This window comes from Schistocerca americana, chromosome 9 (genome assembly GCF_021461395.2).
Source record: "Schistocerca americana isolate TAMUIC-IGC-003095 chromosome 9, iqSchAmer2.1, whole genome shotgun sequence".
In the NCBI taxonomy this organism is placed as follows: Eukaryota; Metazoa; Arthropoda; class Insecta; order Orthoptera; family Acrididae; genus Schistocerca; species Schistocerca americana.
In genome coordinates this window covers 23,902,983-23,928,433 of record NC_060127.1, presented here as the reverse complement: position 1 = coordinate 23,928,433, position 25,451 = coordinate 23,902,983, and the positions used below count along the sequence as shown (strand labels likewise).

At 44.7% G+C, this 25,451-nt stretch overlaps 1 protein-coding gene across 1 annotated transcript in view; it reads right to left on the bottom strand.

The window, feature by feature from the left end:
* LOC124551031 overlaps positions 1 to 21,328 on the bottom strand; it is a 31,809-nt gene extending 10,481 nt beyond the window's left edge. The window contains exons 1-2 of the mRNA XM_047125883.1: positions 21,179 to 21,328; positions 2,049 to 2,106 (exon numbers count right to left, since the gene is read on the bottom strand). Coding sequence (XP_046981839.1) covers positions 2,049 to 2,106; positions 21,179 to 21,307 — 187 coding nt within the window. The 5' untranslated portion in view covers positions 21,308 to 21,328. The remainder of the gene's footprint in view (positions 1 to 2,048; positions 2,107 to 21,178) is intronic.
* Between the last annotated feature and the right edge of the window lie 4,123 nt (positions 21,329 to 25,451).

Sequence of the window (25,451 nt, the reverse complement as noted above, 5' to 3'; positions counted from 1 at the left end):
CAATATGGAGTACGATATTTTTATTTTGTATTATATTTTTTTCGAAAATTCTCTATTTGATGGTACTATTATTTTCATTACATTTTGTAATTTTATTTGCTGTACTACTACATGCTCTTAGCCTATAGTTTTGTAGTACACTTGCCTTGCTTAATCACAACATTCACAGCATTCTTCAGTGAAACAGTTCGGTTTTCTTTTAACCCCACTCATCTCACAAGAGATTTAAGTACAGCTATTTGTCCTAACACCTTGCCGCAGTGGATGCACCAGTTCCCACGAGATCCCCGATGTTAATCGCTGTTGGGCGTGGCCAGCACTTGGATGGATGACCATCCAGCTGCCATGTACTGCTGCCCTTTTTCGGGGTGCACTCAGCCTCGTGATGCCAATTGAGAATAGAATACTATCATAACGGCCGGGAGAGCGGTGTGCTGACTCCACGCCCCTCCTATCCGCATCCTCTTCTGAGGATGACACGGCGGTCGGATGGTCCCAGTAGGCCACTCATGGCCTGAAGACGGAGTGCTTTTTTTTTTATTTGTCCTAACAAATACATTATCATCATCAAGTTCATCAATTAGGTTTGTGTCATTGTTCTATCTTAATTTGGTCCAGGTGGATACTCACAAATATTGAATTGTTGTAACTGATATCAGTGCCTACTCTGTGATATCTGCAAATATCTGCTGCAAGCAACTGAATGTGGTCACATATACATGATATGTCATAGATACTAATGGTACTATCTCACAGCACTGAGGCAACAAAAATGTACACATAATGACTAAACACATAACATGTACCTGATCACTGATTGTTAGCTACGTATGAATAGTGACCTATATTAGCCAAGATATTGTCAATTCTCGCACACATGTGTTTTTTGAGCTAGTTTTTTGGCTACAGAAAGGCAGGGCAACATAAGAATGCACTCAATGTTGCACCAGCATGCAGTCTTTCTGCATTGCATTTCCTAAATCTGTCTTTTGCGTGACCCATCCACCTACCTCTCTCTCTCTCTCTCTCTCTCTCTCTCTCTCTCTCTCTCTCTCTCTCTCTCTCTCTCACACACACACACACACACACACACACACACACACACACACACACACACACACACACTTGGAACTGATGGAACAAATGGAAGATTTCTCAGTTGGCATCATATAAGGGGCTTTCAACAAGTAGCACTATACATTTTTTCTGAAAGCAGCTTGATTTTATTCAGGATTCCAGTGCACCATATTATCTCCTACTCTTTTGGCTACAAAACCCTATTTTTCAATACAACCTCTGTTGAATGCGATGGGACAATGCCACCTTACTGTGAGGACCTGTATGGCCGCATGAGTACCACTCTACTGGCTGACCTCGGAACCAATATCCTGCTACTTCAATAGCCTTCCCATCATCATCCATGTACTGTTTCGCGCAGAGTGCACCCTTCACTGGGCAATTCCACATAGACAGTTCTTAGCTGCTCTATATGGTCTTTTGTAAGGCAGTGAGGAACCAATAGGGAACACACCTTTGAGTACCCCAATTGGTGAACAAGTGTTTCAGCACTACCAACAGAGAGGTACAGCTGAGCAGCAAGGTGTTTGGTTGTGATACATCCAGCACCTTGGCTGAGGATGCCCCTACATTCCAACAACACAGCAGGCATCACAGCTGTGTGCAGCCGGCCAGCACTTGGGAGGCCAGATAGGTACACACAACCTTGTTGAACTGATAACAGATGTTACGCTGAGTGACTCATTGTGCTTTTGTGTACTGACAGGTCTGCATATACAGTCTGCAAGCCCCTACGAATATCTGTGACTAGTTTAGCACCAAAAGAAACTCCATTACAGGCACCATTTTGATGGCTATTTGCAGCACTGACACCTATCGCAACTTCATGAATCTACAGGGTCAGAAGCGGAAATTTTCCATGATGTTCCACAAGAAATTTCACATCTTTTCAATCGAAATTGGCAGAGAAAAAAAATGGATTGCATTACTTACTGAACGCCCCTGTTTAATCACTGACCAGTGTAACTTACCTAGGTTTTCAGATGCCTTGCACTTTTCTACAGCTTGTTTCAGCTTCGCAGGGTCTGCCTGTAACAGAAAATAGAGAGATTATTTGAGCCTTGGCTCAATATTTCAGCAGGGGACCTCAAACGACTTGTTGAGTCCATGCCAAGTTGCTGCAATACGCCGGGCAAAAGGAGGTCCGACATGATATTAGGAGGTGTCCCATGACTTCTGTTACTTCAGTATTTACTAAACACAGTAACATTAAAATTAATCATTTGTGTCTATGTTAACAAATAAAACTGGGCAAGGACATTCTCATTTCTTTCAAGCTTTTTTGCGATTTTGACTCAAGCACACTGGACAATAAATTTGTTACCTGAGGAGAAACCATGTAAATACTGTGTAACATCGCACATCGCCTCTAGGCGTGACAATGGCCTCTTTTCAGTGAGAAAAAGAGCGCACAAATTTCTTCAGGTATGCCACGTTCAGCTGAAACCACACATTGACTGTTAGATCCCAGAAGCTACCAAATTGCATGGTTATCGACTACAATGAATCACCTGCTTGTCCAAATAGTGACAGACTAATACTATGGGATTAACATCAGGTGAGTTAGCGACCAAATCAACGTGCAATAGAGTGTCCACAAAACCAGGAACATATCCGCAAAGTCGTTACAACACAGCTGTTGCCATTTTGGAAACGAATACTCATCATGAGTTTGTAGAGGGAAGGGGGACAGTTGGTGTGGAAAATACCAGCAAAATACCAGTGACCCATCTGAAGCCTGAACTACACCCTCCACAAGTTTAATGTTAAATGCGTCAGTAGGCTGCCAGTGGACTTGATGCACCTCATTTGAAAAGAAAGAATACTGCAACTCATTGAACCGCTCTACACGCCTCCAGCCAGTTGCTGTCCAGTTCCTGTGTTGTTTGGCCAACTGAAGACATGCTGCTGTGGCCAATAGCCTTTTGTTAGATACTCATCTTGAAATGTCCCTTACACTCAGTTCCCTCCGTATTGCTTGGTCTAAAACTGGGTTAGATGGACCTATACCCATTTATAACAGCAATTTCTATCGAGTTTAGAACCGATTATCGTTTACAATGAGTGGTACTCATCTCTGGTCCCTGTCGGTTAGAATCTTTCTACAGTCACTGTTCTCACGCTGTGATACATGGCTACCAGTGGTACACCATTCCTTTTAGTCACGCTGGGCAGTCCACACTGATGCATCAACAAATCAGGCAGCTTCGGTCATGGTATACTGATGGGCACATTCAAACACAATAGCTCATTTCCACCTAGACCCACGTTAACTCCGCTGATCCCATACAATCCACTATCACATACTCATCACTACACCCTCATGCAGGTAGCTTCGTTCATAGTGTAATGGTCGAGCGAGGTGGCACAGTGGTTAGCACACTGGACTCACGTTCAGGAGGACGACGGCCATTCTGATTTAGGTTTTCCGTGATTTCCCTAAATCGCTTCAGGCAAATGCTGGGATGGTTCCTTTGAAAGGGCACGGCCGACTTCCTTCCCCATCCTTCCCTAATCTGATGAGACTGATGACCTCACAGTTTGGTCTCCTCCGCCAAATCAATCCAACCCTCTTAGTGTAGTCATGGGGACATTCAAACACAATAGCTCATTCTATTCTGTCACGTCTCCATCTAGATCCACCTTAACTGACACATACACTTCACTTTCCCACCAGGCAGAACCATACCAAGATAATCTTGCGGCCTTGACAGTATTGGCAAAGTTGCCAATCCTCTCTCCCAACCCCCTCGACCCCATAAGACTAGCTATCAGCAGCTTTCTCTATGCAGCATTAAGAAATCTTACTATTGCTGAAACTGTCTTCACAGGATACTGCAGTCAATGACATTGTCATAAATATCGTTAAAGGTATTCCCATGTTTGGATAGGCATCTCATAGTTCGTATTTTGAGAAATCTTCAAAATATCTAACTCGGGGGACAGTGTCAGTGCCTTTCATCAGATCTTTCACGTGGAACTCGAACATAGCAATTGCGTTCAATTGTTCTGCTGTATCAGTATATCCGCTACATTTGCCACCAAACTCGGCTGCACATTTTAGCATGCCCAATATAGAGCATTCATGTAATATGTTTCCCAAATGGAAATTAAACTCGCGTGAAATGGTATGATTATGTGAGTTCTGTTAGACATTTCAGTTTGGTGACAGAGTAGGCACCACTGTTTATGTTACAACAACTGTAAATGTCACGTTTCGATGGAGGTACCACCATCAGTCACAAATAGGCACGGAAATAATTCAGTGGGGAAAGTTGATAATTTGTATCAGGCCGAGACTCGAACTTGGATTTGCTGCTTTACGCTAGTAGTCACCTTAAGCAGATTCGGCTATGTGAGTACATTTACTGCCTGATCCAAATTCTCAACCTAACACACACTATCAAGCAGTTTCCCTATCCCTTTATCTCATTTTGCTTGCAGTGTTTGCTGCATTCCTGCAAGAGGTTCAGACCCAATTGTGCTTGCACACTGAGAATATCAAAGCAGCCAAGCTTACATATGTCAGAAGGTTGGGCAGAAGGGGGGCAGAATGGACTCCCAGATTTGACGACTGAATTATACGAAAACCAATAAGGATAATTAAAACAGGTTTTTACTTCTGAAAGCTACATTCAATACCATTTTATTTTCATTAGGTTTTGAAAATAATATCATCGAGGTGACGATCTTGGCGAATTATGCACATATTGAGTCTTTCAAAAAAGTTTTCCAAAACTCTTCTCAGTGTATGTTGCGTTATTCCAGTGACATCTGTAATTGCCCTCTGAAGAGCTTCCAAGATCCTTGGTCGAAATTTGTAAACCTCTGCTCTGACATATCCCCAAAGAAAAAAATCACAGGGGCTCCAATCCGGACAGCAGGGGTGCCACGAAACATCCCCTCATAAGAAGATCAGGGGGCTGGGAAACTGTTCGTGATGAATTTGGTGTTAATGATGGTCAGTGAGAGCTGTGGCACCATCCCGTTGAAACCAAAAGACTTCTGTGTCATAGTCTTCACCATTTTGAGGAGTAAAAATTTCTTCACCACCTAACAATACATTAGCCGACAGAGTTCACGGCAACATTTGCACCTCCAGATTAAAAGGAAATAAGGCCCAGCAATGCCTATGGAGGATACAGTGCACCACTTCTGAGCTTTGAGAGGTCTTTGGTGAAGTTCAAGAAGATTTTCAGTCGCTCAGTAGCAAAAATTTTCTTTATTTGCTGAGCCAGATAGTTGAAAATGCACTTCGTGGCTAGATCACAGAATTGCGTTGGGTTGCACAGACGGTTATATTGCACTGCACGCATCTGTATGTTTCACCCAGTCTTCTGGAGTAAGTTCTTGAGCAACCATCAACTTGTAGGTGTGTAAGCGAATGTCAGAGTGTAAAATTCGCCTTACTGTTCCGGACGATATTCCAAAAGTAACAGCATGTTCCCATGCAGTGCAGTGGAGACTGTTCGATGGACATTCACACTGCCACGATGTTTTCAGGTGTCCTCACACTTTCAGGTCCATCAGGTGGTTTTCTAGGAAATGCATATTCTGTCACCCTAACACTAGTAATCCATTTCCTAATGGTTTTAGTATCAGGGACCCCGGCATCGAGATTCAAATCAAACCGCCTACGAAAAGCCCCCTGCGTCGCTAAGACACTACTATTGTTTTTAAAAAACGTTTCTACGACAAATCCTCGATGCTCACCAAACCACGACACGGTGACTACTGAAAACGGCGTCGTTTCCCCCACCTAACACGCCACCACTCCCACTCCGCTACTGCACCTGCGCGCGCTTCGGTGATCGTTTGAAACTAGGCAGTCCATTCTGCCCCACTCTGTACTATGTATGTATTACGGCGGTCGCTCGCGTAAAGCAGTAAATCCGGGTTCGAGCCCCAATCTGGTGCAAGTTTTCAAGTGTCGCCATTTAATTATTTCAGTACCGAATTGGGGTTGACGTAGGTATCTCGCTCGAAATATTTCACTGTCACTAGGTGAAATACGTTTAATCACTCTAGCTCACACAGTTCCTCCTCCTCGAATACAGTTCCGTACAATTATGAAGGTTGCTCCTCGCATACAGTTCCGTAAGGTTATGACGTTTTATACTGCAGCCTCGCTGTGGCACATCGCCGGCGCGCTTCGGTGGTGATGAAACCTACCCAGCGATTATACACACATTTAACCAACAGCAACGCTGACCACCTCCATGCGGTTTATTTGTATAGGCGTCCATACGGGCACGACTGAAGAACCGAACGCCCAGTAGTGTTCAAAACCTGAAACGAGGAAGCTATCGTACCGCGGGCGTAAAATTATCGTAAATGGGTCAAATCTAACCAAAATTGTCGGACATCCACAAAAGATAATGTTATGCATTTGGTGGAACAGCGACAGTGTAGTGTACTATGAATTGCTTCCCTGAGGTATAACAATCACTTCTGACATTTATTGTCAGCAACTCAGACGTATTGCTGACGCAGCATAAGTGATGCTATTCCTAGATAACGCCTGCCCAATTTCTGCTACACTGACAAAAACGCTATACAGGAGTCGAATTGGGAAGTAATTCCACGCCCACCTTCTTCAGCTTATCTTATGTCAGATTTCCACCTATTCCGCTCTCTATCGAACAATCTTCAAGGCACTTCCTTTCTGTATGAAAATGCGCTCGAGACTTGATGATACTGTTGTAAACAGTGAAGCAGAATATATTATTGACAGCTAAAGCCACCATTATATGTATCTGTTGTGTTTATTAAAAACTACGAACTTATGCACCAACCCAACAGTAGAAAAAACAATCCGTTTCTATGCTCACTAGATTCAGATCCATTTTTAAATATTTTACTGCTGTGTCTCTCCTACAAGATATCAACCTGTAGCGAACATCACATTCAGGTCACGTGAGTAGCCGCACTTCAGGTATCTACTGCCACAACAGGCACAAGCCCCTGATGCCAAACACTCATCCACACTCGCCTCATATGTTGGTACACGTTTCGGACAACACAACACTCAGAGTTGTTGCCCACACAGTTTCAGGCAGTTGCCACGAGAGGCGCCTGGTCTGCTACCAGTAGAGTGCGCTTCCACAATGATGGCGCTGTGTTGACAGGCTCTATGTATGTGCGCAGCGACAGTATTTAGACTGGTGTCCAGCCGTGGAAGGGCTGTGTATTGGCAGGTATTCTGCTGCTCGAATCACTCGCCTTCACAAACCTGTATATCTGCATGGCGAAACGGAAGTGAAGCCACGGGAGAACAAAGTCCTCTCTTGGTTGCTGCCATCACGGAGGACCAGGGGATTGAGGCGCTCTAGTTGGCCAGCAATGCAGACTGCAACTAGAAGAAGGAGCAGTACTCTTGGTACATGTCGCCAAGTACAGCAAGGAAGATGTGGTGTGTACGATATCCACGCAAGTGCACGACGCACACGCCTGTAGAAAGACACATGAAAGTATGCCAGGCTCATCTGCATCTACATCTGCATGACTACTCTGCAATTCACATTTAAGTGCTTGGCAGAGGGTTCATCGAACCACAATCATACTATCTCTCTACCATTCCACTCCCGAACAGCGCGCGGGAAAAACGAACACCTAAACCTTTCTGTTCGAGCTCTGATTTCTCTTATTTTATTTTGATGATCATTCCTTCCTATGTAGGTTGCGCTCAACAAAATATTTTCGCATTCGGAAGAGAAGGTTGGTGACTGAAATTTCGTAAATAGATCTCGCCGCGACGAAAAACGTCTTTGCTTTAATGTCTTCCATCCCAACTCGCGTATCGTATCTGCCACACTCTCTCCCCTATTGCGTGATAATACAAAATGAGCTGCCCTTTTTTGCACCCTTTCAATGTCCTCCGTCAATCCCACCTGGTAAGGATCCCACACTGCGCAGCAATATTCTAACAGAGGACGAACGAGTGTAGTGTAAGCTGTCTCTCTAGTGGAGTGGCTGCATCTTCTAAGTGTCCTGCCAATGAAACGCAACCTTTGGCTCGCCTTCCCCACAATATTATCTATGTGGTCTTTCCAACTGAAGTTGTTCGTAATTTTAACACCCAGGTACTTAGTTGAATTGACAGCGTTGAGAATTGTACTATTTATCGAGTAATCGAATTCCAACGGATTTCTTTTGGAACTCATGTGGATCACCTCACAACAGTTACTGAAACACGAGTCCGTGCCTAGATAACGCAAGGGAAACACGAAAAGAAAGTATGAACTAACCTGTACAAATGCCTAATGACTGCGCTACAATCTACCTGAATTTACGATTACAGTAACTAAAACTCGAAATTACACCTTCTATACGAAACTCACACGGAATTTAAGTAAGACTCTACGAAGTAAACACAGAAAAGAAGCTATATACGTATCTTTCTGCGCTGTCGATGTGCACCAACTGGTAGCTCAGGCCACACTGTGTGAACTTCAGAATCGTCCACTTGCCGAACTTTCGCAGCTGCAGCTAGCTAGCTGGAGGCGCGAAAAGAAGAAAAGATGAAGAAGAAGACCTGCACACAACGCTGCCAGTCAAGATGAGGTGGCTGCCAGTGGCACCAAACAGAAGAGGCAGCTGGCACTGCTCTCCATGAGCGCCCCCCCCCCCCCCCCCGCCCTCTGCACTCAAGAGGCAGAAGGTGGAAGAGGGTCGTGTGTCATGGTGAGGACTTGGACACAGTCTCTGGTGGCATGCGCTCCGAATTGCATTTTTCTGTATGGATCTTGTTCTTGACACTCGCAAGTAATGCGATAGTTATAACCTTCTGAAAAAGATGCAGCTGGTTGATTACTACTTCGTTATAGATTTCACTAAGTCGGTCTACAGTACTCAGATGTCTGACATGACCTTGCTAGGTGCTACAAGGAACAAACCTGAAAACACCTAGGCCAGTTGAAAAGATCTTGTGCGAAGGAGTGGAATCGGCCTCGGTAATGCCTTCCAAACGTACACTGATGAGCCATGGCGTTATGGCCACCTGCTAATGACATGTTGATAGACCTGTGTACAGAAGTAAAGAAGCGATTCTACTTGGCATGGAACTGACAAGCTCTCGGTAAGTTTACAGAGGTACGTGGCACCAGATGTGTACGCACACGTCACGCAACTCTCGCAAATGACGAACTGGTGGTTGGCGGGACCGAGCTAGCGACCGGACATCAACAGAGTTCACGATCACGCTCCCCAAACCACTGTCACACAATTCTGGTCTTGTGTTATCCTGCTTGAAGACGCCGTCGGCGTCGGCGAAGAGATCGAGCGTCAAGTGATGCTGATGAAATTCGTCATAAATAATCCATCACAATTTAAAGAAGAACAGTAAGGTCCATGCCTACGACACTAGAGGGAAAAATGATCTTTATTACCTGCTATTAAAGCTGTCAGTGGCACAGAAGGGAGTCCAATATGCAACAACAAAAATTATTGACCATTTTCCCGATACTATAAAATGTCTGACAGGCAGCAAAACAAGTTTTAAGTCCAATTTAAAATCGTTCCTCCTTTCTCCTGGTAAAAATGGAAATGAGCGTTTGGTGTCATTGACCGGGAAGACCCTTGCGGGTCTGATGCGGCTGCCTTGATGCAGATCGTATTACATTCGATGCCACATTGGGCGACCTGCGCTCCGGATGGGGATGAAACGATGATGAAGACAGCACAAAACCCAGTCTCCGAGCGGAGAAAATCCCCGATCCAGTCGGGAATCGAACCCGGGCCCGTGGGACGGCGATCCGTCACGCTGACCACCTTTTTTTTCGGTACAGTTCGTTGCGTTTGGTCTGGGCAGACGTCAAAAGACATCCGTTCAAGATAATCGTTCATTCCTTGACTCAGTTTTTTTATTACAGTGAACACGCAGCCCTCTGACAGAACACACTGAGCTACCGTGCCGCCGCCACTCAGCTATCGGGGCGTGCCTTGTCTCCTGGTCAACTTCTTCTATTCCGCAGACGAATTTCTGTTTAAAATATGATATCCATTAAAAACATACTTGTTTTTAAGTGTAGCTGCATGAGTAGGACTAAAATAGTGCATTCATTAATGTTAGCACTAATCATGGTTACGTATCCTATAAAGTAACTCATTCCATATCAGTCCGATAAAAGAATCGTTCAAATGATCAATGGCGTGACTAACTAACTAACTAACAAATGCATGTGGGGCAGTTTGAATGAAGCCATGTGTTTTTGAAAGATGGCGTGATTCACAGCGAATAAGGGCTGAAGGGTGTGTCAGGACGCTTGTTAACAACATGCAACACTGCCCGTAGCGTCTGCTTCTACGTACTCCGTACAGCAGTCCTACCATGGTTCCTGGTATAATAGTCGATGCCACTTCACGCACAGAATCCACATCCGCCACGGCGCACTGGGTTCTACAGATGATCTGGATGGTGTCGAGGCCAGGAAAAGGCACATGAAACAGAAAGACCGTGTAAGTTTTGCTGTACGGGAGGGAAGCAGTGGAACTCGCATCATCCAAATCTACATCTGCAGTTTGTAAACTGCATCTCATTTTACAGCGGCTGGCGTAGGCTACATGGCACAACACTACAATTAGTCAGCCTTCCCCCTCCATTTGCTCTTACCAATCAGACTGGCGCAGTGGGAACACGCAGGATTTAGATTCAGGGAGACAGCAGTGCGACTCCCCGTGCGGCCATACGGACTTCCTAACTCGCCGCAGCTATATGCTAGGCTGGCTTCTTTGAAAAATACGCGACCCATCCATGTGTCGACAAGACGATAAAGACGACATTGCAGTCCCCGAGTTGTTCATGTCCGAAGGAACATTCTATCGTGCTTCTGCGATAGCATATCCATCCGTCGACTTCAGGCAAGTGACTTTCAATAAAAATGTCTCCCTCGTACGGGAATGTACGAATAATGGAAGTACGAGTACAGGTTGTAGACGCGTGGTTGACCACATATGGAGGTACGGGTCTGGCTATGAAGCGCCCTCGGATAGCCTATTGCAAAGGCGATCATTCGCGATAAAAGGAGGACACGGGTTCGAGTCCCGGAGCGGCACAAATTTTCATTGTCGTCATTCCAATACACAACTGATGGTTGTCCATGTTCGCAACTGCAAATACAGATCACGTAGAGGTTAAATAATCCTACGACTCTTTTGTTCCATTTGCGAACTGTGCTCTACAAGATACACTGACTGTACGCGTTTGCGACAGTCAGAATATTTTCAGTTTCAATGTGCTCGTGGTGGAATTGACTGTAGTATCAGATACGAAGTGGCTTCAAAAATTGAGTTACGTTTTTTGATACGTGAAATTCAGCACTCTCAGATTAATTGCCCAAACCTGTTAGATCCAACCGTAAAAAATTCTCGAATAAATCAACTTTGAAGTTTTCCGGCAATCTTTAACACGCTAATGCAAGGTCGATTTTTTCTCAACAGGCTGTGTGGATGTCTAGTAAGAATGCTCCCCTGCCATATGGGGAGTTTAGGGTCGATTTCCGGCTGATTCAAATTTTTTAACAATATTGTATCTCTTGCTAACAAATCCATGATATTTAAAATATGTAAAGATGAAAAAAGTCAGTAGCGCTCGAGTCTGGTAATCGCTGGTTCGAGTCTCGTTTCAGTCATTATTTGTTCGTTTTTTTCCGTTCAGTTCTCACACCTACATCATTTAAATATGAAAATTCATCAAATATATGCTAATTAACAGTGTCTAATTGCTACTTTCATAGAAAAAGCACGTTTTCTTGTTTTTAGTTACATATTGCACACAAAAATCCGATTTTCGTTGTAAATATAAACTCTTAATTACTGATCGTTTATAAAAGGTTGTTTGCGCTAAAAGAAACATCACAATATAAATTCTTTTTCATCCTTAATTATTGTGGCCCTCAGTGAAATTTTCATGGAACATGCACCTTTGTTTGAAATTTTCACATACGAATCGAATCCACGCCAGACACATGGTAGGCGAGCACTCTATCAAAAATGGTTCAAGTGGCTCTGAGCACAATGGGACTTAACATCTGAGGTCATCAGTCCCCTAGAACTTAGAACTACTTAAACCTAACTAACCTAAGGACAGCACACACATCCATGCCCGAGGCAGGATTCGAACCTGCGACCGTAGCGGTCGTTCGGTTCCAGACTGAAGCGCCTAAAACCGCACGGCCACACGGCCGGCACTCTATCACACAGCCACACTGTAATATAGAGCGGTTGTTGTTGTACCACTGAGATTCAATATTAAAGCACCGTGATCGGAAAACAATGAAGCTCCCTATGCTTTCAAGCAAATTTGGTTCTAAAAGGTAATATCTCAGTTTAACAGTGGTAGGTCCATCTTTAAAAAGTTAATAGACATACATGAAATATACAGGTCAGACACGGCAGAACATTTAGTTTAAAGAGGCATCTAACCATTAAAAGAAAATTCACCCTTACTGATGAGTCGACAGAAGTGCCTACACAGTGTGGTTGAGGGGACCGTAATGCACGCTATAAGCTCACGAAGGATGGAGTGAGGTCTGTAACAGGATACGTAATGAATGCTATAAAGGAAAGTGCGTAGCTTCTGGAATACTTAACTTTAATCCATCATTTGTATACATCGTTCTTGACGATACAAGGGAGACTCTGTAGATACATGCAATGTTACTAATGGCGCCTTGCTAGGTCGTAGCCATTGACTTAGCTGAAGGCTATTCTAACTATCCGCTCTGCAAATGAGCGAGGCTTCGTCAGTGTGCATCGCTAGCTACGTCGTCCGTATAACTGGGGCGAGTGCTAGTCCGTCTCTCTAGACCTGCCGTGTGGCGGCGCTCGGTCTGCTATCACTGCAAGTGGCGACACGCGGGTCCGACATGTACTAAATGGACCGCGGCCGATTTAAAGCTACCACCTAGCAAGTGTGGTGTCTGGCGGTGACACCACACTTACGAAAGATGCTTTTTATTTCCATTAACGGGCATTCAAGTGGCAAAACCTCAACAAGCTAACAATGAATGAATGAAAGGTACAACTATGTCCAAGTCAGATCTTGGTAGCAATGTTAGGACCGTGTAATGAATGTTTCCTATGGTGAAGAAAGCAGCATATTAGCAAGTGCTAATGAAAAGTGAACTCGGAAGAACATAGACCGTTCACAGATCCCACAAATCAAACAACTAGTAGCAGTCATCAGTTGTCAAAACGGCTAACTCCGAAAAGTTAACAAATACCGCGCCACCTGAACTATTTCACGGAAAACCATTACTGGCCGAATCTCTCCAAAGTTGCTGTACTCAACTGCATGTGAACGGCAGTTAACAGCGTACTTGCCTCATCTTCACGTGTGCGGCCCGCGAGGATGCCAGCAAGACCGTTGTTCGTAGACGCAGAAGGCAGAGTCTCTCAACAGAAATTCTGACTTCTCCCTCCAGTTTTGGAAAAACTCCCAAGTTAGCCACCAGTGACGGTAATGATTCCGAGAGCTGTCCAGCCCCTAGCCAAGTTTTGCTGGGATCGCAAACACCGCCTCATTGAAATTTCAAAGTTTCGACAGAGCGCCAGCAAGAGTTTTTGCTCATTTTGTGGATGGGGATCAGTGATGTTAATAAAATATCGATATATCGATATTTTTCCAAAATTAACATATATATCGGCGATATTCCCCCCTCCCCCAATATATATATATATATATATATATATATATATATATTCACAACATTCGGTACATATTTGAAGTTGCTATCTTGAAACTGTAAATTTACTTTCACTGTGTGAGGGAGCCTTACTGCTTTTTCAGCTTTCATCACGTCCAGTCTTTCTCTTTGACTGTGTGAAGCATGTATATGTGGCACAAAAGGCGAAGTCCGATTACACTAGGGGGCGGGGAGGGGGGGGGGGGTGAATGGAATAAGATTATTTCCAATGCATGCAATATGTAATTAGAAACAAGAACACGTGTATTATTCATAAAAATGATGATGAATTTTATAATTGTTAGATGTAGGTATTTCAAATTGAACGGAAAAAAAATGACTTAGGCGAGCCATGAACTGCACTAGATTATCAACCTACTACGCTACCGATTCCTCTACACATCTAACGTGTGCGTGTGTCTAAGCTGTATCAAGTACAGTCCCTGGGGAAACCTCAAAGCCGATGTCTTCTGCAAATTTCTCCTACTTTACAACATTGAGAACAACCTATTTCTCGGCACTTTTCAATCGTGCTCAACATGCGTGTTTTACTACGGAACATCAGGGAGTCGCAGCCATTTTCATATTGCGTATTAACAGCGCGAAAATCAGACTATAACAGTACAGAGATTGGGACTGCAGACGATTTTTGAAGTAAAAACTACATACCTAAGGCGTGATTAAGAAAGACGTTGATGGCTGTTAATACATTAGAATAGCTCAAAGTTTCATTTAACATAACTTACTAAAAATATATCTAATGCATAAATAGGACCTACTTCCAAGAGCACAACAACATCAGTGTACGTGTGCTATGGTATCTGACCAATCGTCGCGTTTGTCTTTGTTTAAATTAGGTTCATTCTTATCATGAACAGAGTGTACGCTGCTGTGCAGAATAAACGGAAAAATACAGCTTCTCACAACTCGAAGTGAACGGCTACTTCACTTCCTACCTTGACAGTAAGGGATATGTGGAAATACACCTGACCATTAAAATTGCTACACCAAGAAGAAATGCAGATGATAAACGAGTATTCATTAGACAAATATATTATACTAGAACTGACATGTGATTACATTTTCACGCAATTTGGGTGCATAGATCCTGAGAAATCAGTACCCAGAACGACGACCTCTGGCCGTAATAATGGCCTTGATACACCTGGGGATTGAGTCAAGCAGAGCTTGGATGGCGTGTACAGGTACAGCTGCCCATGCAGCTTCAACACGATACCACAGTTCATCAAGACTAGTGACTGGCGTATTGTGACGAGCCAGTTGCTCAGCCACCATTGACCAGACGTTTTCAATTGGTGAGAGATCTGGAGAATGTGCTGGCAAGGGCAGCAGTCGAACGTTTTCTGTCTCCAGAAAGTCCCGTACAGGGCTTGCAACATGCGGTCGTGCATTATCCTGCTGAAATGTAGGGTTTCGCTGGGATCGAATGAAGGGTAAAGCCACGGGTCGTAACACATCTGAAATGTAGCGTCGACTGTTCAAAGTGCCGTCAATGCGAACAAGAGGTGACCGAGACGTGTAACCAATGACACCCCATACCATCACGCCAGGTGATACGCCAGTATGGCGATGACGAATACACGCTTCCAATGCGCGTTCACCGCGATGTCGCCAAACACGGATGCGACCATCTTGATGCTGTAAACAGAACCTGGATTCATCCGCAAAATGACATTTTGTCATTCGTGCACCCAGGTTCGTCGTTGAGTATACCATCGCAGGCGCTCCTGTCTTTGATGCAGTGTCAAGGGTAACCGCAGCCACGGTCTCCGAGCTGGTAGTCGATGCTGCTGCAAACGTCGTCGAACTGTTCGTGCAGATGTTTGTTGTCTTGCAAACGTCCCCATCTGTTGACTCAGGAATCGAGACGTGGGTGCACGATCCGTTACAGCCATGCGGATAAGATGCCTGTCATCTCAACTGCTAGTGATACGAGGCCGTTGGGATCCAGCACGGCATTCCGTATTATCCTCCTGAACCCACCTATTCCATATTCTGCTAACAGTCATTGGATCTCGACGAACGCGAGCAGCAATGTCGCGATACGATAAACCGCAATCGCGATACGCTACAATCCGACCCTTATCAAAGTCGGAAACGTGATGGTACGCATTTCTCCTCCTTGCACGAGGCATCACAGCAACGTTTCACCAGGCGGCGCCGGTCAACTGCTGTTCGTGTATGAGAAATCGGTTGCAAACTTTCCTCATGTCAGCACGTTGTAGGTGTGGCCACCGGCGCCAACCTTGTGTGAATGCTCTGAAAAGCTAATCATTTGCATATCGCAGCATCTTCTTTCTGTCGGTTAAATTTCGCCTCTGTGGCACATCATCTTCGTGGTGTAGCAATTTTAATGGCCAGTAGTGTACATTTGCATTTTGCAACTTGTTTTTGTGGTCTTCAGTTCGAAGACTGGTTAGATGTAGCTTTCCGTGCAACTCTACCCTGTGTGAGCCTCTTCATCTCCGAGTACCTACTGCAACCTACACCCTTCTCAGTCTGCATAGTATATTCATCTCTTGGTCTCCCGATTCCCCCCCCCCCCCCACCCCAACTTCCCACCAATACTAAATTTGTGATTCCTTGATGTCTCAGAACATGTCCTATCAACCGATCCCTTCTTCTGTTAAAGTTGTGCCACAAAGTCTCCTCAATTCTATTCAGAACTTCCTCATTACTTACGTGATCGACCCACGCAACCTTCAGCATTCTTCTGTAGCGTTACATTTTGAAAGCTAGCTTCTATTCGCATTTTGTTCTATCTGTTTAACGTCCATGTTTCACTTCCATACATGGCACACTCCATACAATTACCTTCAGAAAAGACTTCCTGACAGTTAAATCCATATTCCATGTTACGTGATCTACTCACCTATCTTCAGCATTCTTTTGTAGCGCAACATTTCCAAAGCTTCTATTCTCTTCTTATCTAAACTGTTTATCGTCCATGTTTCACTTCTATACATGGCTACATTCCATACAAATTCCTTCAGAAAAGACTTCCTAAAAGTTAAATCTATGTTCCATGTTAACAAATTCCGCTTCTTCAAAAATGCTTTCCTTGCCATTGGTTCAAAAAATGGTTCAAATGGCTCTGAGCACTATGCGACTTAACTTCTGAGGTCATCAGTCGCCTAGAACTTAGAACTATTTGAACCTAACTAACCTAAGGACATCACACACATCCATGCCCGAGGCAGGATTCCAACCTGCGACCGTAGCGGTCGCTCGGTTCCAGACTGTAGCGCCTAGAACCGCTCGGTCACACCGGCCGGCTCCTTGCCATTGACAGTCTGCAGTTTATATCCTCTCTACGTCGGCTGTCACTGATTATTTTGTTGCCCAAATAGCAAAACTCATCTTCTGCTTTAAATGTCTTGTTTCCTAATCTGATTTCCTTAGCACCACGTGATTTAATACTTCTACATTCCATTATCCTCGTTTTGCTTTTGTTGATGTTCATCTTATATCCTCCTTCCAACACATTTTCCACGCCGTTCAACTGCTCTTCCAGGTCCTTTTCTGTCTGAGAGAAATTCAATGTTATCGGCAAACCTCAAAGTTCCTATTTCTCCTCCATGAACTGTAATTCCTACTCCAAATCTCTCTTTGGTTTCTTGCACTGCTTGTTCAGTATACATATTGAATAATATCGATGATATGCCATAATGCTGTCTCACTCCCTTTTCAACCATTGCTTTCTTTTCATGTCCCTCGACGCTTAAAAACTGCTACCTGGTTTCTGTATAAATTGTAAATAGCCTTTCGCTCGCTGTGTTTTACCCCCGCTACCCTCAGAATTCCAAAGACAATCAACTCTGTCAAAACTTTCTCTAGGCCTACAAATGCGACATACAGTACGTAGGTTTGCCTTTCTTTAACCTATCTTCTAACGTAGGTCGTAGGGTTAGTATAACCTCGTGTGTGCATACATTTCTCCGGAATCCAAACCGATCTTCCCCGAGATCGGCTTCTATAAATTTTTCCATTCTTCTGTAATGGAAATGCCATGTGGCTAGGGCCTCCCGTCGGGGACGCCGTTCGCCTCGTGCAAGTCTTTCGAGTTGACCTCACTTCGGCGAATTGCGTGTCGATGGGGATGAAATGATGATGATAAGGACAACACACCACCCAGTCCCTGAGCGGAGAAACTCTCCGACCCAGCCGGGAATCGAACCCGGGCCGTTAGGTATGACATTCCGTCGCGCTGACCACTCAGCTGCCAGGGGCGGCCATTCTTCTGTAAAGAATTAGTGTTAGTATTTTGCAACCATGACTTATTAAACAAATAATTCGGCAATTTTCATATCTGTCCGCAATTGCTTTCTTAGGAATTGGAATTACTACATTAATCTTGAAGTGTGAGGGTATTTCGCCTGTCTCATACATCTTCCACACCAGGTGGAAGAGTTTTGTCCTGGTTGGCTCTCCCAAGGCTATCAGTAGTTATCACGGAATATCGTCCACTCCCGGGGCTTTGTTTCGACTTAGATGTTTCAGAGCTCTGTCACATTCTTCTCACAGTATCGTATCTCCCACGTCATCTTCACCTGCGTCCACTTCCGTTTCTATAATATTGCTTTCAACTTCATCTGCCTTATAGAGATCCCCTATACACTCCTTCCACCTTTCTGCTTTCCCTTCTTTGCTTAGGACTGGTTGACCATCTGAGCTCTTGATATTCATATAGCTACTTCTATTTAACCCAAAGACCTCTTTAATTTTCCTGTAGGTGATATGTACCTTTCCCCTAGAGAAATGTGCTTCTAAATCCTTATATTCGTCCTCTAGCCATTCCTGCTTAGCAATTTTGCACTTCCTGTCAATCTCATTTTAAACACGTTTCTATTCCCTTTGATGCGTTTTTAAATTTTCTCCTTTCATCAAATAAATTCAGTATTCCTTGTATTCTATCTAGGATTTCGTCTTTTCACCTGCCTGATCCTCTGCTGCCTTCATTATTTCATCTCTTAAAGCTACCCATTCGTCTTCTACTGTATTCTTTGCCCCCGTTCTAATCAAACGTTGCCTAATGCTCCCTCCGAAACTCTCAACAACCCCTGATTCTTTCAACTTATCCAGGTGCCATCTCCTTAATTTCCTCCCTTTCTCCAATTTCTTTAGTTTTAATCTCAGCGACACAGATAGCCGTACCGTAGGTAGAACCAGAACAGACGTGTATCTATTGAGAGACGAGCCTTTTCAGTAGCTGCTGCGGCAACGGTCTGGACGATTGATTGATATGGCCTTGTAACATCAACCAAAACAGCTTTGCTGCGCTAGTACTGCGAATGACTGAAAGCAAGGGGAAACAACAGCCGTAATTTTTCTCGAGGACATGCAGCTCCACTGTATGGTTAAATGATGATTGCGTCATCTTGGGTAAAACATTCTTTAAGTAATATAGTCACCCACTTGGATCTATGGCCGCACAAATGTTCACGATGAACAGCGGAGTGGCAGTCCCAGTACTCTGACCGACGACATCGTTGATCAAGCGAACCAAAAAGTTGGAAATGGTTCAAATGGCTCTGAGCACTACGGGACTAAACATCTATGGTCATCAGTCCCCTAGAACTTAGAACTAACCTAAGGACATCACACAACACCCAGTCATCACGAGGCAGAGAAAATCCCTGACCCCGCCGGGAATCGAACCCGGGAACCCGGGCGCGGAAAGCGAGAACGCTACCGCACGACCACGAGCTGCGGACCAAAAAGTTCGAAACGATGTCTAGTGACGATTAGTTGTCTGGCTAATGAATTCCAAAATGTTTCTGGAACCTCAATTTGCATGGCTCTCACCGAACAGCTTGCATATCACAAACTACACGCGAGGTGGGTTCCAAAAATGTTTACTGATCAGTCCAAAGAGCAAAGAATGCGTAGTACACCACAGTTTTTGGAGCGATACAGACAAGATGGAGATGATTCGTTTTCCACAGTGTTATGGGCGGTGAGAAGTGAATATCGTGTACAAACGCAGAATCGGAACAACAGTTAATGTAGCAGCGCCATTAAAGTTCGCCCAAACGAAAAAAGGTTAAGCAATCTCCGATCTAGAATCGAGAAATGATGGCTACTTTTTTTGGGGACGAAAAGGGCGAAGGGCTTGAAAGGGGTGCAGTAGGTGAGAAAGGAGAAAGATAGAACTGCAGCCTATCCCCGATGTTATTCAATATTCACACTGAGCAAGCAGTAAAGGAAACGGAAGAAAAATCTGCAGGAATTAAAGTTCAGGAGAAAGAAATAAAAACTTTGAGGTACGACAGTGACATTGTAATTCCGTCAGAGACAGAAAAGAACTTGGAAGAGCAGTTGAACGGAATGGACAGTGTCTTGAAAGGAGGATATAAGATGAACACCAACAGAAGTAAAACAAGGATAATGGAATGTAGTCGAACTAAATTTGGTGAAGCTGAAGGAATTATATTGGGAAACGAGACACTTAAAGCCGACCGCTGTGGCACGAGCAGTTCTAGGCGCTTCAGTCTGGCACCGCACTACTGCTGCGGTCGCAGGTTCGAATCCTGCCTCGGGCATGGATGTGTGTGATGTCCTTAGGTCAGTTAGGTTTAAGTAGTTCTAAGTCTAGGGCACTGAAGACCCCAGATGTTAAGTCCCATAGTGCTTAGAGCCATCTGAGACACTTAAAGTAAGAGACGACTTTTGTGATTTGGGCAGCAAAATAACGATGCCTGCAGTAGAGGGTATACAAAATGTGGACTGGCAATGCCGAGTAAAGCATTTCTGAAGAAGTGAAGTTTGTCAAGATCGAATATAGATGTGTTTGGAATTATTTTTATGAGGATACTTGTTTGGAGTATAGCCCTGTATGGAAGTGAAATGTAGTGCTGCAGAAGAATGCTGAAGATTAGATTGGTAGATGAAGTAAGTAATGGGGAAGTATGAACAGACTTGGCAGGGAAAGAAATTTGTGCCATAACTTAACTAAAAGAAGGGACTGGTTGATAGGACGCATTCTAAGATATCAAGGGATCATCAATTCAGTACTGGATAGAAGTGTGCTGGGTAAAAAAATTGTAGAGGGAGGCCAAGACATAAATATAGTAAGCAGATTCAGAAGGCTGTAGCTTGCTGTAGTTGTTCAGAGATAAAGCGGCTTTCACAGGACAGGGCAGCATGTGGAGCGCCACCAAACCAGTCAGTGCTCGAAGATCAAACCAGCAATGAGGCTAGAGGAGCTGCTTTGCGGTATTTGTCTCATGGGTAGTGATTAATTTTTTCCAGTGTGCTTTTTCTAACAAACATGTCGGCCTATGTACAGCCAGTTGTTTTGTTCTTGTTATTAAGATGCGGTTGCGATGTGCAGTTTCCTGCCGCAAGAGCCGTGTGTTGCTTCACCACTGTGTGCACAAAACTGAGTTTATGTTTACCTTTGCGACGGCGAAGAGAGCGACAGCTGCGAATACGAAAGCGAAGTAGCTCTTCATGTCGACAAATCGCTGACGATCGATACTCGCTGGTCGGCCACCAAGTGTCGCCACAGGCCAGGTCACCGCCATATTTGTACCCCGCCGAGGCTCCGGGCCTTGTTATTCTTCCGGCGCGCATGACTGTCACACGCTTCCGTTAAAACCCAGACCCTGTTATTAGCGCTTCTGACGTGTGAAAAACGGACGAAAGCGCTAGCAGAAAAAGAATGGTCATGACTGGCGGAAACGAGCGTGAAAAATCACTTGTTAAGTTGCAGGTGGCCGTTAAAAAAATGCAGACGCATTTCCTGTGCCACGTTCGGCGACTTTGTGTTTCAGAGTCTGGCCGGGATTTAGTCTGGAACAATTATGGCCAAACCGTGTACACGAGATGCTGCACTGCTTTTTAATCACGAAGAATTTCCGATCAGTTCGCCATCTTCTTGTGTGACTCACACATATTAATACACAAAGGAACTAAAGACTTTAGCTACCAGTGGGCATTTATTGTTATGGATGGAACAAGTTGAAAATTTGCGCCAGAATGGGATTCGAACCTGGGTCTCCTGATGAGGTAGAAGGGTGAGTCAAATGAAAACCTTAAATTTGTAATAACAAATCGAAATTTCGCGCCGTTATCCTGTAAGTTGTTAAGCGTGCTACAAACAACGTGCAGAATGGCCTGTAGGTTGTGTGAATGGCTCTGAGCACTATGGGACTTAGCATCTATGGTCATCAGTCCCCTAGAACTTAGAACTACTTAAACGTAACTAACCTAAGGACATCACACAACATCCAGTCATCACGAGGCAGAGAAAATCCCTGACCCCGCCGGGAATCGAACCCGGGAACCCGGGCGTGGGAAGCGAGAACGCTACCGCACCACCACGAGCTGCGGACTGGCCTGTAGGTGGTAGCATAGAGCAGATGCACACATACCTTCGCAGTATCAGTATAAAGATGGCCGCCCCAATTGCAACAGGGAAGAACAGCGTTCTCTTATTCGGTTTCTGCGTAGTGAAGGTGTGAAACCTATTGATATTCATCGACGAATGAAGGTTCAGTACGGTGATGCATATTTGTCACAGCAGTAAGTCTACGAATGGAGTACGCAAATGGTGTGACTTCAGTGGAAGATGCTCCTCGTCCAGGTCAGGCACAACGAGTTGTGACTCCACAGAACATTGCAGTAGTTGAAGCTATAGTGAAGGAAAACCGCCGAGCGACACTGAATGACACTGCAGCATGTTTACAGATTAGACATGGGCCAGCACACCACATTGTGCATGATGTGCTCCAGTTCCCCAAAGTGTCTGCAAGGTGGGTGCCACGGCAGCTGACTCCTGAAATGAGAGAACGACGTGTTGACGCTTTTGAAGAACTTCTTCGGCGCTTTGAACGAGACGGTGATGGCTTCCTTGCAAGAATCGTTACTGGGGACGAAACCTGGGTTCACTTCCACCAACGGGAAATGAAGAGAGCGAGCAAGGAATGGCGCCATTCCTCATCACCAAAACCAAAGAAGTTTCGAACCATCAGCAGGGAAGATTATGCTGACTCTCTTTTGGGACGAAAAAGGCGTCATTTTGGAGCATTACATGCCTAGAGGCACCACTGTCACATCATACACAGGTCTCCTAAAATATCACCTGCGGCCTGCAATCAAATCACAGCGACGAGGATTTCTGTCAGCAGGTGTCCTTTTGCAACATGACAATGCAAGGCCACACACTGCCCGTACAACAGTTTTAACAATCACAGACCTGCATTTTGAGTGTCTTCCTCATCCACCATACCCACCAGACCTTGCCCCAAGTGATTTCCATATGTCTGGACCACTCAAAGACGCAATGAGAGGAAAGAAGTTCCGTTCTGATGAAGAGGTACACCACGCAGTGCATGAGTGGTTGTGCGGACTACCAAAAGAATTTTTTTCTAAAGGAATTTATGCACTTTGTAAGCGCTAGAGGACTTGCATTGAGCGTGGGGGAGATTACGTTGAAAAGCGATACAGCTCTGTACCACTTCTGCACAATAAATAATATTTTTAAAAAATTTAAGGTTTTCATTTGACTCACCCTCGTAGATGCGCTGATCAGTACGCCATCCGGACACAGTGGCCACCACAAGCGCATGGACCACCGCAGCATCGGTATAAATAAATGTCGTGTGGCTAGGGCCTCCCGTCGGGTAGACCGTTCGCCTGGTGCAAGTCTCTCTATTTGACGCCACTTCGGCGACTTGCGCGTCGATGGGGATGAAATGATGATGATTAGGACAACACAACACCCAGTCCCTGAGCGGAGAACATCTCCGACCCAGCCGAGAATCGAACCTTAGGATTGACAGTCTGTCGAGCTGACTAAGCTACCGGTGGGGGGAGGGGGGGGGGGGGCGGACTGCAGCATCGGTGAGATACGACGACTAATGAGGATAGTGAGCAGGGGCATTACGTCAGTAGTCTGTGGTCTAGTTGAGAATTTGGGTCTGACACGAGTGGTGGTAGGGTAGTCCCTGCACTTACGATGACCACTGTGTGTGGATGGTGCATGGTCAGCAAATCTGCCTAATAAGCAGAAAATCCGGGTTCGAATCCCAGTGTGGCACGAACTTTCAACTTGTCCCATTGATACAAGTCAACGCCCACCAGAAGATAAAGTCCTCAGTTCTCTTGTGTCTTGATTCATAGTAGCTGTAGGAACGGACGTGTCCGCCTTTTCAAACGGAAAGGGGGTTGTGTGAAATGTGAAACAAATATTGAATAAGGACTTGATGTTTCTTCCTTACAGGCGACGTGGAACCTGATGGGAAATGCTGATGCTAACACGTAAAGGCTAAAGGATGTGCTCAATGCATTGTGCAGCACGTTGTCAAGTTGGTGTTATCCCATACGTCCCGGAAGGTGAGCACAAGCATCAATAAACTACTCTGTGAGGTGTGAACAGACGCTTGAATATTTCCACACAGATACAAATGTAATGAATCTAAATCTGGAGAACGTGGCGTCCATTCCGCCAGACTTCTAAAACCTATTCATCCTCAAGGAACCTGGATATCCACTTATGCCTAACCAAACAGTCCTTAATGAGCAGGGACACCCTCGAGATGAAATAAAGTTGGAAACGTCCTATTTTCAGACAGCAGCACATCTTCGTCTAACAACTGCAGGTAACGGGCTGCTGTTAGTGTACCCTGAATGAAGAAAGGATCCAACAAAACGAGAATCCCATATTCCACACCACATCTTACTTGCTAGGAGCCAGTTATACTCGATGGTTCCATCCGCTGAGGATATGTGATTTTGCTCATTGACTCTCCGTTCATGTATACATCCACTTTATCCATAAACAGTATGTCACAGTGGAAGCAACAGGTTTCGTCTCCAGCTCCCATGTCGCCTAAACTGCAAACTAAACCTGACGATGTGGATCGTCCTCAGTGAGGGTTATTTGGAAAGTAAGGAACAATTGGTCGCGAAATGGAAACCGATGAAGTTTTGCACAGGGGTGTTGGGCAGTGTCTCTAGTATGTCCTTCAATGGCCTTGCGTCGTTCTTTTTAGTTCTGAGCACACTGGGAGCACAAAAAGATACCTAGAACAATAGTGGCTCCCGCCAAGTACGAGGTCCTGGTGAGAAATTTCGCCTGAAGCTATGCAGCCAACATTACATAACTGTCGTGCATTTTCTTTTTCAAGACAATTCTAGCCACATTCTGAAGGGGCAATGAAGATGCTGCTGCATCGTTTTCAATTGGATTACCCACAATACAGCCTGTAATTGTCTCGCTCTGAGTTTCATCTCTGCTCACATCAACCGTTGGCTATGAAGACAACATTTTGGCACAGACAACGAGCTGTAGGCCAGCGTAGAGAATTAGCGGGAAGCACTGGCGGCTGCCTTGTACAACGATGGTATTGGAAAGATGGTACAACACTACGACAAACGTATAAGTCGCATCGGCGACTATGGAGATAAGTAGCTGGAAGTTGTAACTAACTGTTGCAAATAAAACAGTTTTGATTTTCACTGTGATATCCATTTCGCGACCTATCGTTCCTTACTTTCCGAATAGCCCTCGTAACATTACCATTTTGTAGGAGTGCATTTTATGTGGAGCCAAAATTCTCATTATTGATGTATGGCTGATCCCAGTTGTGTGTGACATCCACTCTAGAAAAGGAGTACCCAAAGTTTCTGGGCTTGGAATCTACTACATGTAATTTGGTCCATTTA